At 51.1% G+C, this 12,257-nt stretch overlaps 1 protein-coding gene across 1 annotated transcript in view; it reads left to right on the top strand.

Annotated features, from left to right (window-relative positions):
* The window catches only part of LOC121566330 (protein diaphanous homolog 3-like), a gene marked incomplete at both ends in the record, with an annotated part of 91,725 nt that extends 82,284 nt beyond the window's left edge, over positions 1–9,441 (top strand). Inside the window, one exon of the mRNA XM_045218697.1 lies at positions 9,309–9,441. Coding sequence (XP_045074632.1) covers positions 9,309–9,441 — 133 coding nt within the window. The remainder of the gene's footprint in view (positions 1–9,308) is intronic.
* Between the last annotated feature and the right edge of the window lie 2,816 nt (positions 9,442–12,257).

Below are 12,257 nucleotides of genomic sequence, written 5' to 3'. Positions count from 1 at the left end.
AAAAAATTGGTAAAACACTATACGCCGTGAGGAACTGAAATCCTGCAGCGCCTGCAAGGTCCCCCTGCTCAAGAAAGCACATATACAGGGCCGTCTGAAGTTTGCCAATGAACATCTGAATGATTCAGAGGAGAACTGGGTGAAAGTGTTGTGGTCAGATGAGACCAAAATCAAGCTCTTTGGCATCAACTCAACTCGCCGTGTTTGGAGGAGGAGGAATACTGCCTATGACCACAAGAACACCATCCCCACCGTCAAACATGGAGGTGGAAACATTATGCTTTGGGTGTGTTTTTCTGCTAAGGGGATAGGACAACTTCACCGCATCAAAGGGACGATGGACGGGGCCATGTACCGTCAAATCTTGGGTGAGAACCTCCTTCCCTCAGCCAGGGCATTGAAAATGGGTCGTGGATTGGTATTCCAGCATGACAATGACCCAAAACACACGGCCAAGGCAACAAAGGAGTGGCTCAAGAAGAAGCACATTAAGGTCCTGGAGTGGCCTAGTCAGTCTCCAGACCTTAATCCCATAGAAGATCTGTGGAGGGAGCTGAAGGTTCAAGTTGCCAAACGTCAGCCTCGAAACCTTAATGACTTGGAGAAGATCTGCAAAGAGGAGTGGGACAAAATCCCTCCTGAGATGTGCGCAAACCTGGTGGCCAACTACAAGAAACGTCTGACCTCTGATTGCCAACAAGGGTTTTGCCACCAAGTACTAAGTCATGTTTTGCAGAGGGGCAAAATACTTATTTCCCTCATTAAAATGCAAATCAATATATAACATTTTTGAAATCCGTTTTTGTGGATTATTTTGTTGTTATTCTGTCTCTCACTGTTCAAATAAACCTACCATTAAAATTATAGACTGATCATGTCTTTGTCAGTGGGCAAACGTACAAAATCAGCAGGGGATCAAATACTTTTTTTCCCTCACTGTATAACAGGGGGGAGGCTGCAGTGTGTTATAACAGGGGGGAGGCTGCAGTGTGTTATAACAGGGGGGAGGCTGCAGTGTGTTATAACAGGGGGAGGCTGCAGTGTGTTATAACAGGGGGAGGCTGCAGTGTGTTATAACAGGGGGGAGGCTGCAGTGTGTTATAACAGGGGGAGGCTGCAGTGTGTTATAACAGGGGGAGGCTGCAGTGTGTTATAACAGGGGGAGGCTGCAGTGTGTTATAACAGGGGGAGGCTGCAGTGTGTTATAACAGGGGGAGGCTGCAGTGTGTTATAACAGGGGGAGGCTGCAGTGTGTTATAACAGTGGGGAGGCTGCAGTGTGTTATAACAGGGGGGAGGCTGCAGTGTGTTATAACAGGGGGAGGCTGCAGTGTGTTATAACAGGGGGAGGCTGCAGTGTGTTATAACAGGGGGAGGCTGCAGTGTGTTATAACAGGGGGAGGCTGCAGTGTGTTATAACAGGGGGAGGCTGCAGTGTGTTATAACAGGGGGAGGCTGCAGTGTGTTATAACAGGGGGAGGCTGCAGTGTGTTATAACAGGGGGAGGCTGCAGTGTGTTATAACAGGGGGAGGCTGCAGTGTGTTATAACAGGGGGAGGCTGCAGTGTGTTATAACAGGGGGGAGGCTGCAGTGTGTTATAACAGGGGAGGCTGCAGTGTGTTATAACAGGGGGAGGCTGCAGTGTGTTATAACAGGGGGGAGGCTGCAGTGTGTTATAACAGGGGGAGGCTGCAGTGTTTTTTTATTTATTTATTTATTTAACCTTTATTTAACCAGGTAAGCCAGTTGAGAACAAGTTCTCATTTACAACTGCGACCTGGCCAAGATAAAGCAAAGCAGTGCGATAAAAACAACAACACAGAGTTACATATGGGGTAAAAAAAAAACATAAAGTCAAAAATACAACAGAAAATATATATACAGTGTGTGCAAATGTAGCAAGTTATGGAGGTAAGGCAATAAATAGGCCATAGTGCAAAATAATTACAATTAGTATTAACACTGGAATGCTAGATGTGCAAGAGATTATGTGCAAATAGAGATACTGGGGTACAAATGAGCAAAATAAATAACAATATAGGGATGAGGTAGTTGGGCGGGCTAATTTCAGATGGGCTGTGTACAGGTGCAGTGATCGGTAAGGTGCTCTGACAACTGATGCTTAAAGTTAGTGAGGGAGATAAGTGTCTCCAGCTTCAGATATTTTTGCAATTCGTTCCAGTCATTGGCAGCAGAGAACTGGAAGGAATGGCGGCCAAAGGAGGTGTTGGCTTTGGGAATGACCAGTGAGATATACCTGCTGGAGCGCAGACTACGGGTGGGTGCTGCTATGGTGACCAATGAGCTAAGATAAGGCGGGGATTTGCCTAGCAGTGATTTATAGATGGCCTGGAGCCAGTGGGTTTGACGACGAACATGTAGTGAGGACCAGCCAACAAGAGCGTACAGGTCACAGTGGTGGGTAGCGTATGGGGCTTTGGAGACAAAACGGATGGCACTGTGATAGACTACATCCAATTTGCTGAGTAGAGTGTTGGAGGCTATTTTGTAAATGACATCGCCGAAGTCAAGGATCGGTAGGATAGTCAGTTTTACGAGGGCATGTTTGGCAGCATGAGTGAAGGAGGCTTTGTTGCGAAATAGGAAGCCGATTCTAGATTTAACTTTGGATTGGATATTCTTTATGTGAGTCTGGAAGGAGAGTTTACAGTCTAACCAGACACCTAGGTATTTGTAGTTGTCCACATACTCTAGGTCAGACCCGTCGAGAGTGGTGATTCTAGTCGGGTGGGCGGGTGCCAGCAGCGTTCGATTGAAGAGCATGCATTTAGTTTTACTAGTGTTTAAGAGCAGTTGGAGGCTACTGAAGGATTGTTGTATGGCATTGAAGCTCGTTTGGAGGTTTGTTAACACAGTGTCCAATGAAGGGCCAGATGTATACAAAATGGTGTCGTCTGCGTAGAGGTGGATCTGAGAGTCACCAGCAGCAAGAGCGACATCATTGATATACACGGAGAAAAGTGTCGGCCCAAGAATTGAACCCTGTGGCACCCCCATAGAGACTGCCATAGTGTGTTATAATAGGGGGGAGGCTGCAGTGTGTTATAACAGGGGGGAGGCTGCAGTGTGTTATAACAGGGGGGAGGCTGCAGTGTGTTATAACAGGGGGAGGCTGCAGTGTGTTATAACAGGGGGGAGGCTGCAGTGTGTTATAACAGGGGGGAGGCTGCAGTGTGTTATAACAGGGGGGAGGCTGCTGTGTGTTATAACAGGGGGAGGCTGCAGTGTGTTATAACAGGGGGAGGCTGCAGTGTGTTATAACAGGGGGAGGCTGCAGTGTGTTATAACAGGGGAAGGCTGCAGTGTGTTATAACAGGGGGGAGGCTGCAGTGTGTTATAACAGGGGGAGGCTGCAGTGTGTTATAACAGGGGGAGGCTGCAGTGTGTTATAACGGGGGAGGCAGCAGTGTGTTATAACAGGGGGGAGGCTGCAGTGTGTTATAACAGGGGGGAGGCTGCAGTGTGTTATAACAGGGGGGAGGCAGCAGTGTGTTATAACAGGGGGGAGGCTGCAGTGTTTTATTTATTTTTTTATTTATTTAACCTTTATTTAACCAGGTAAGCAAGTTGAGAACAACTTCTCATTTACAACTGCGACCTGGCCAAGATAAAGCAAAGCAGTGCGATAAAAACAACAACACAGAGTTACATATGGAATAAACAAAACATAAAGTCAAAAATACAACAGAAATACATATATATACAGTGTGTGCAAATGTAGCAAGTTATGGAGGTAAGGCAATAAATAGGCCATAGTGCAAAATAATTACAATTAGTATTAACACTGGAATGCTAGATGTGCAAGAGATTATGTGCAAATAGAGATACTGGGGTACAAATGAGCAAAATAAATAACAATATAGGGATGAGGTAGTTGGGTGGGCTAATTTCAGATGGGCTGTGTACAGGTGCAGTGATCGGTAAGGTGCTCTGACAACTGATGCTTAAAGTTAGTGAGGGAGATAAGTGTCTCCAGCTTCAGATATTTTTGCAATTCGTTCCAGTCATTGGCAGCAGAGAACTGGAAGGAATGGCGGCCAAAGGAGGTGTTGGCTTTGGGAATGACCAGTGAGATATACCTGCTGGAGCGCAGACTACGGGTGGGTGCTGCTATGGTGACCAATGAGCTAAGTTAAGGCGGGGATTTGCCTAGCAGTGATTTATAGATGGCCTGGAGCCAGTGGGTTTGACGACGAACATGTAGTGAGGACCAGCCAACAAGAGCGTACAGGTCACAGTGGTGGGTAGTGTATGGGGCTTTGGAGACAAAACGGATGGCACTGTGATAGACTACATCCAATTTGCTGAGTAGAGTGTTGGAGGCTATTTTGTAAATGACATCGCCGAAGTCAAGGATCGGTAGGATAGTCAGTTTTACGAGGGCATGTTTGGCAGCATGAGTGAAGGAGGCTTTGTTGCGAAATAGGAAGCCGATTCTTGATTTAACTTTGGATTGGATATTCTTTATGTGAGTCTGGAAGGAGAGTTTACAGTCTAACCAGACACCTAGGTATTTGTAGTTGTCCACATACTCTAGGTCAGACCCGTCGAGAGTGGTGATTCTAGTCGGGTGGGCGGGTGCTAGCAGCGTTCGATTGAAAAGCATGCATTTAGTTTTACTAGTGTTTAAGAGCAGTTGAAGGCTACTGAAGGATTGTTGTATGGCATTGAAGCTTGTTTGGAGGTTTGTTAACACAGTGTCCAATGAAGGGCCAGATGTATACAAAATGGTGTCGTCTGCGTAGAGGTGGATCTGAAAGTCACCAGCAGCAAGAGCGACATCATTGATATACACGGAGAAAAGTGTCGGCCCAAGAATTGAACCCTGTGGCACCCCCATAGAGACTGCCATAGTGTGTTATAATAGGGGGGAGGCTGCAGTGTGTTATACCAGGGGGGATGCTGCAGTGTGTTATAACAGGGGGATGCTGCAGTGTGTTATAACAGGGGGAGGCTGCAGTGTGTTATAACAGGGGGGAGGCTGCAGTGTGTTATAACAGGGGGGATGCTGCAGTGTGTTATAACAGGGGGGAGGCTGCAGTGTGTTATAACAGGGGGAGGCTGCAGTGTGTTATAACAGGGGGAGGCTGGCTTGTGTTATAACAGGGGGAGGCTGCAGTGTGTTATAATAGGGGGGAGGCAGCAGTGTGTTATAACAGGGGGGAGGCTGCAGTGTGTTATAACAGGGGGGGAGGCTGCAGTGTGTTATAACAGTCCTAGTTAACCAGCAGCCCCTATCTCTTTCAGGACCAGCTAGAACAGTCCTAGTTAACCAGCAGCCCCTATCTCTTACAGGACCAGCTAGAACAGTCCTAGTTAACCAGCAGCCCCTATCTCTTACAGGACCAGCTAGAACAGTCCTAGTTAACCAGCAGCCCCTATCTCTTACAGGACCAGCTAGAACAGTCCTAGTTAACCACCAGCCCCTATCTCTTACAGGACCAGCTAGAACAGTCCTAGTTAACCAGCAGCCCCTATCTCTTACAGGACCAGCTAGAACAGTCCTAGTTAACCACCAGCCCCTATCTCTTTCAGGACCAGCTAGAACAGTCCTAGTTAACCACCAGCCCCTATCTCTTTCAGGACCAGCTAGAACAGTCCTAGTTAACCACCAGCCCCTATCTCTTTCAGGACCAGCTAGAACAGTCCTAGTTAACCACCAGCCCCTATCTCTTACAGGACCAGCTAGAACAGTCCTAGTTAACCAGCAGCCCCTATCTCTTACAGGACCAGCTAGAACAGTCCTAGTTAACCAGCAGCCCCTATCTCTTACAGGACCAGCTAGAACAGTCCTAGTTAACCACCAGCCCCTATCTCTTACAGGACCAGCTAGAACAGTCCTAGTTAACCAGCAGCCCCTATCTCTTACAGGACCAGCTAGAACAGTCCTAGTTAACCAGCAGCCCCTATCTCTTACAGGACCAGCTAGAACAGTCCTAGTTAACCACCAGCCCCTATCTCTTTCAGGACCAGCTAGAACAGTCCTAGTTAACCACCAGCCCCTATCTCTTTCAGGACCAGCTAGAACAGTCCTAGTTAACCACCAGCCCCTATCTCTTTCAGGACCAGCTAGAACAGTCCTAGTTAACCACCAGCCCCTATCTCTTTCAGGACCAGCTAGAACAGTCCTAGTTAACCAGCAGCCCCTATCTCCTACAGGACCAGCTAGAACAGTCCTAGTTAACCACCAGCCCCTATCTCTTACAGGACCAGCTAGAACAGTCCTAGTTAACCGCCAGCCCCTATCTCTTACAGGACCAGCTAGAACAGTCCTAGTTAACCGCCAGCCCCTATCTCTTACAGGACCAGCTAGAACAGTCCTAGTTAACCACCAGCCCCTATCTCTTACAGGACCAGCTAGAACAGTCCTAGTTAACCACCAGCCCCTATCTCTTACAGGACCAGCTAGAACAGTCCTAGTTAACCGCCAGCCCCTATCTCTTACAGGACCAGCTAGAACAGTCCTAGTTAACCACCAGCCCCTATATCCTACAGGACCAGCTAGAACAGTCCTAGTTAACCAGCAGCCCCTATCTCTTACAGGACCAGCTAGAACAGTCCTAGTTAACCACCAGCCCCTATCTCTTTCAGGACCAGCTAGAACAGTCCTAGTTAACCACCAGCCCCTATCTCTTACAGGACCAGCTAGAACAGTCCTAGTTAACCACCAGCCCCTATATCCTACAGGACCAGCTAGAACAGTCCTAGTTAACCACCAGCCCCTATTTCTTACAGGACCAGCTAGAACAGTCCTAGTTAACCGCCAGCCCCTATCTTTTACAGGACCAGCTAGAACAGTCTTAGTTAACCACCAGCCCCTATATCCTACAGGACCAGCTAGAACAGTCCTAGTTAACCAGCAGCCCCTATCTCTTACAGGACCAGCTAGAACAGTCCTAGTTAACCACCAGCCCCTATCTCTTACAGGACCAGCTAGAACAGTCCTAGTTAACCACCAGCCCCTATCTCTTACAGGACCAGCTAGAACAGTCCTAGTTAACCACCAGCCCCTATCTCTTACAGGACCAGCTAGAACAGTCCTAGTTAACCACCAGCCCCTATCTCTTACAGGACCAGCTAGAACAGTCCTAGTTAACCACCAGCCCCTATCTCTTTCAGGACCAGCTAGAACAGTCCTAGTTAACCACCAGCCCCTATCTCTTACAGGACCAGCTAGAACAGTCCTAGTTAACCACCAGCCCCTATATCCTACAGGACCAGCTAGAACAGTCCTAGTTAACCACCAGCCCCTATCTCTTACAGGACCAGCTAGAACAGTCCTAGTTAACCACCAGCCCCTATCTCGTACAGGACCAGCTAGAACAGTCCTAGTTAACCACCAGCCCCTATCTCTTACAGGACCAGCTAGAACAGTCCTTGTTAACCGCCAGCCCCTATCTCTTACAGGACCAGCTAGAACAGTCCTAGTTAACCACCAGCCCCTATATCCTACAGGACCAGCTAGAACAGTCCTAGTTAACCAGCAGCCCCTATCTCGTACAGGACCAGCTAGAACAGTCCTGGTTAACCACCAGCCCCTATCTCTTTCAGGACCAGCTAGAACAGTCCTAGTTAACCACCAGCCCCTATCTCTTACAGGACCAGCTAGAACAGTCCTAGTTAACCACCAGCCCCTATCTCTTACAGGACCAGCTAGAACAGTCCTAGTTAACCACCAGCCCCTATCTCTTACAGGACCAGCTAGAACAGTCCTAGTTAACCACCAGCCCCTATCTCTTACAGGACCAGCTAGAACAGTCCTAGTTAACCGCCAGCCCCTATCTCTTACAGGACCAGCTAGAACAGTCCTAGTTAACCACCAGCCCCTATCTCTTACAGGACCAGCTAGAACAGTCCTAGTTAACCACCAGCCCCTATCTCCTACAGGACCAGCTAGAACAGTCCTAGTTAACCACCAGCCCCTATCTCTTACAGGACCAGCTAGAACAGTCCTAGTTAACCAGCAGCCCCTATCTCTTACAGGACCAGCTAGAACAGTCCTTGTTAACCGCCAGCCCCTATCTCTTACAGGACCAGCTAGAACAGTCCTAGTTAACCACCAGCCCCTATATCCTACAGGACCAGCTAGAACAGTCCTAGTTAACCAGCAGCCCCTATCTCTTACAGGACCAGCTAGAACAGTCCTAGTTAACCAGCAGCCCCTATCTCTTACAGGACCAGCTAGAACAGTCCTAGTTAACCAGCAGCCCCTATCTCTTACAGGACCAGCTAGAACAGTCCTAGTTAACCACCAGCCCCTATATCCTACAGGACCAGCTAGAACAGTCCTAGTTAACCAGCAGCCCCTATCTCTTACAGGACCAGCTAGAACAGTCCTAGTTAACCACCAGCCCCTATCTCTTACAGGACCAGCTAGAACAGTCCTAGTTAACCACCAGCCCCTATCTCCTACAGGACCAGCTAGAACAGTCCTAGTTAACCACCAGCCCCTATCTCTTACAGGACCAGCTAGAACAGTCCTAGTTAACCAGCAGCCCCTATCTCTTACAGGACCAGCTAGAACAGTCCTAGTTAACCACCAGCCCCTATCTCTTACAGGACCAGCTAGAACAGTCCTAGTTAACCACCAGCCCCTATCTCCTACAGGACCAGCTAGAACAGTCCTAGTTAACCACCAGCCCCTATCTCTTACAGGACCAGCTAGAACAGTCCTAGTTAACCAGCAGCCCCTATCTCTTACAGGACCAGCTAGAACAGTCCTAGTTAACCGCCAGCCCCTATCTCTTACAGGACCAGCTAGAACAGTCCTAGTTAACCGCCAGCCCCTATCTCTTACAGGACCAGCTAGAACAGTCCTAGTTAACCACCAGCCCCTATATCCTACAGGACACAGAGATATGTCAGGGAAGACATAGAAGAGACATGGGAGAGGCATATAGCCAGCTTATTGGCTATTCTCTTCCTTTTATGATTTTTCATAGATAGGAGAAGAGGGAGTGTGTGTGTGGGGAGTCTATCCATGGCTCTTGTTATTGTAATGGTCTCATCTCCTCAGTCATATTCCCCATCACGGTCTGTTCTTTCTACCTGAAATCACTCATTATTCAGATGTGTGTGGGTGGGTGTTGGGAGCCTTTGGTCCTTAAATCAACGGTAGAGTTTCCTGGGACTCGGCTGTGTTGGGGTGTGGATAGGGGAGGGACTATCCATATGACTATCATATGTGCTCAGTACGTTTTTGTGGCTGTGGGTCCATGTTTATATGTGCATATATTAACCCCTGGTCGACCTGCCTTCTATTTGTGTGTGTGTGTGTGTGTGTGTAGATCCGCCCCCAGGAGATGTCAGAGAGCTGTTTCTGGGTGGTGGCTAACGAGGATCGCTATGACAACCCCGACCTCCTCAACAGACTGGCACACACCTTCGGCTCATACAGACCAGGTCAGGATAACTACTGCTGTTATTCTCCCTCTCTCTCTCTCTCTCTCTCTCCCTCTCTCTCTCTCTCTCTCTCTCTCTCTCTCTCTCTGTCGTCTCTCTCTCTCTCTCTCTCTCTCTCTCTCTCTCTCTCTCTCTCTCTCTCCCTCTCCCTCTCCCTCTCCCTCTCCCTCTCCCTCTCCCTCTCCCTCCCCTCCCCCTCTCCCTCTCCCTCTCCCTCTCCCCCTCCCCTCCCCCCTCTCTCTCTCTCTCTCTCTCTCTCTCTCTCTCTCTCTCTCTCTCTCTCTCTCTCTCTCTCTCGTCTCTCTCGTCTCTCTCGTCTCTCTCGTCTCTCTCGTCTCTCTCGTCTCTCTCGTCTCTCTCGTCTCTCTCGTCTCTCTCGTCTCTCTCGTCTCTCTCTCTCTCTCTCTCTCTCTCCCTCCCTCCCTCTCTCTCTCTCTCTCTCTCTCTCTCTCCTCTCTCTCTCTCTCTCTCTCTCTCTCTCTCTCTCTGTCGTCTCTCTCTCTCTCTCTCTCACCCTCTCTCTCTCTCTCTCTCTCTCTCTCTCTCTCTCTCTCTCTCTCTGTCGTCTCTCTCGCTCTCTCTGTCTCTCTGTCTGTCTGTGTGTGGCCAATTCACTCCAGTCATCTCATTGTTATCCTCTGGTGCGCTGCTCCAACCCATTCATTCCAAACATTGTCACATGTGTGTGGGAACCCATTACCCAATGTCCTCCTCTCTCCCTGTCCCCTTGTGTTTGTGTGTGTGAGAACTCATGTCCCTGTCTCGCCAGCCTGTTCTTCTCTGCCTGACTCGTGACCACAGTTGTTTGTTCAATTTCCCTCACCATGGCAGGGCTGTGGCAGGGATGCAGGGCTGTGGCAGGGATGCAGGGCTGTGGCAGGGCTGTGTCAGGGAGGCAGGGCTGTGGCAGGGAGGCAGGGAGGCAGGGCTGTGTCAGGGAGGCAGGGCTTTGTCAGGGAGGCAGGGCTGTGGCAGGGAGGCAGGGCTGTGTCAGGGAGGCAGGGCTGTGTCAGGGAGGCAGGGCTGTGGCAGGGCTGTGGCAGGGAGGCAGGGCTGTGTCAGGGAGGCAGGGCTGAGGCAGGGCTGTGTCAGGGAGGCAGGGCTGTGTCAGGGAGGCAGGGCTGAGGCAGGGCTGTGTCAGGGAGGCAGGGCTGTGTCAGGGAGGCAGGGCTGTGGCAGGGAGGCAGGGCTGAGGCAGGGAGGCAGGGCTGTGTCAGGGAGGCAGGGCTGTGTCAGGGAGGCAGGGCTGTGGCAGGGAGGCAGGGCTGAGGCAGGGAGGAGGCAGGGCTGAGGCAGGGAGGCAGGGCTGAGGCAGGGAGGCAGGGCTGTGTCAGGGAGGAGGCAGGGCTGAGGCAGGGAGGCAGGGCTGTGGCAGGGAGGCAGGGCTGTGGCAGGGAGGCAGGGCTGTGGCAGGGAGGCAGGGCTGTGGCAGGGAGGCAGGGCTGTGTCAGGGAGGCAGGGCTGTGTCAGGGAGGCAGGGCTGAGGCAGGGCTGTGTCAGGGAGGCAGGGCTGTGGCAGGGAGGCAGGGCTGAGGCAGGGAGGCAGGGCTGAGGCAGGGAGGCAGGGCTGTGTCAGGGAGGCAGGGCTGTGTCAGGGAGGCAGGGCTGTGTCAGGGAGGCAGGGCTGTGGCAGGGAGGCAGGGCTGAGGCAGGGAGGAGGCAGGGCTGAGGCAGGGAGGCAGGGCTGAGGCAGGGAGGCAGGGCTGTGTCAGGGGAGGAGGCAGGGCTGAGGCAGGGAGGCAGGGCTGTGGCAGGGAGGCAGGGCTGTGGCAGGGCTGTGTCAGGGAGGCAGGGCTGTGTCAGGGAGGCAGGGCTGAGGCAGGGAGGCAGGGCTGTGGCAGGGAGGCAGGGCTGTGGCAGGGAGGCAGGGCTGAGGCAGGGAGGCAGGGCTGTGTCAGGGAGGCAGGGCTGAGGCAGGGAGGCAGGGCTGTGGCAGGGCTGTGGCAGGGAGGCAGGGCTGTGTCAGGGAGGCAGGGCTGAGGCAGGGAGGCAGGGCTGTGTCAGGGAGGCAGGGCTGTGTCAGGGAGGCAGGGCTGTGGCAGGGAGGCAGGGCTGAGGCAGGGAGGCAGGGCTGTGGCAGGGCTGTGGCAGGGAGGCAGGGCTGTGTCAGGGAGGCAGGGCTGAGGCAGGGAGGCAGGGCTGTGTCAGGGAGGCAGGGCTGTGTCAGGGAGGCAGGGCTGTGGCAGGGAGGCAGGGCTGAGGCAGGGAGGCAGGGCTGTGTCAGGGAGGCAGGGCTGTAGCAGGGATGAGAGGGAGGGATGGAGGAGACTAGTCCCCTCATTAGAGCTAGTCTAATTAAGAAGTTTGTGCGTTCATGACAATGGCAACGAGACGGAGATACAGAGGCAAGGGTAGTGTATGAATGAACGAGTGTGTGTCTGTTTCAGTGTGTCTGTTTCAGTGTGTCTGTTTCAGTGTGTGTTTTTAGCCCTTGGGTTTTTTATAAGTTTAGTTCTCTTGTTATGGCCTTCATTAAGATGATCGAGGCGTCTACATGAAAGAACAGACCATTCATTTGTTATGGTTCAATTTAGAATCATCTGCTCTTCTGTTTTATTCTGGAGATGAGCTGGTAGACCGCAGCATAGATTCTCTCACATTTAACACTTGAGTCCCTGTCCTGTATGCTGTTATTGATGTCGTTAGCAGCTGGATAGTTTATTATACTCAGACGGTTTATATGTGGCTGGCTGGCTGGCTGTGTTTATAGAGTGGATTCAGTAGTAGTAGTATTGGGCTGTAAGTCATTGTAGAGCTAGCTATCATAGTCTAGGACTAATACCACTGGAGAGCTATCATAGTCTAGGACTAATACCACTGGAGAGCTATCATAG

Source organism: Coregonus clupeaformis, unplaced genomic scaffold (assembly GCF_020615455.1).
Source record: "Coregonus clupeaformis isolate EN_2021a unplaced genomic scaffold, ASM2061545v1 scaf1729, whole genome shotgun sequence".
Classification (NCBI taxonomy): Eukaryota; Metazoa; Chordata; class Actinopteri; order Salmoniformes; family Salmonidae; genus Coregonus; species Coregonus clupeaformis.
Note: the sequence above shows the minus strand (reverse complement) of the source record. Positions and strands in the feature narration are given on the sequence as shown.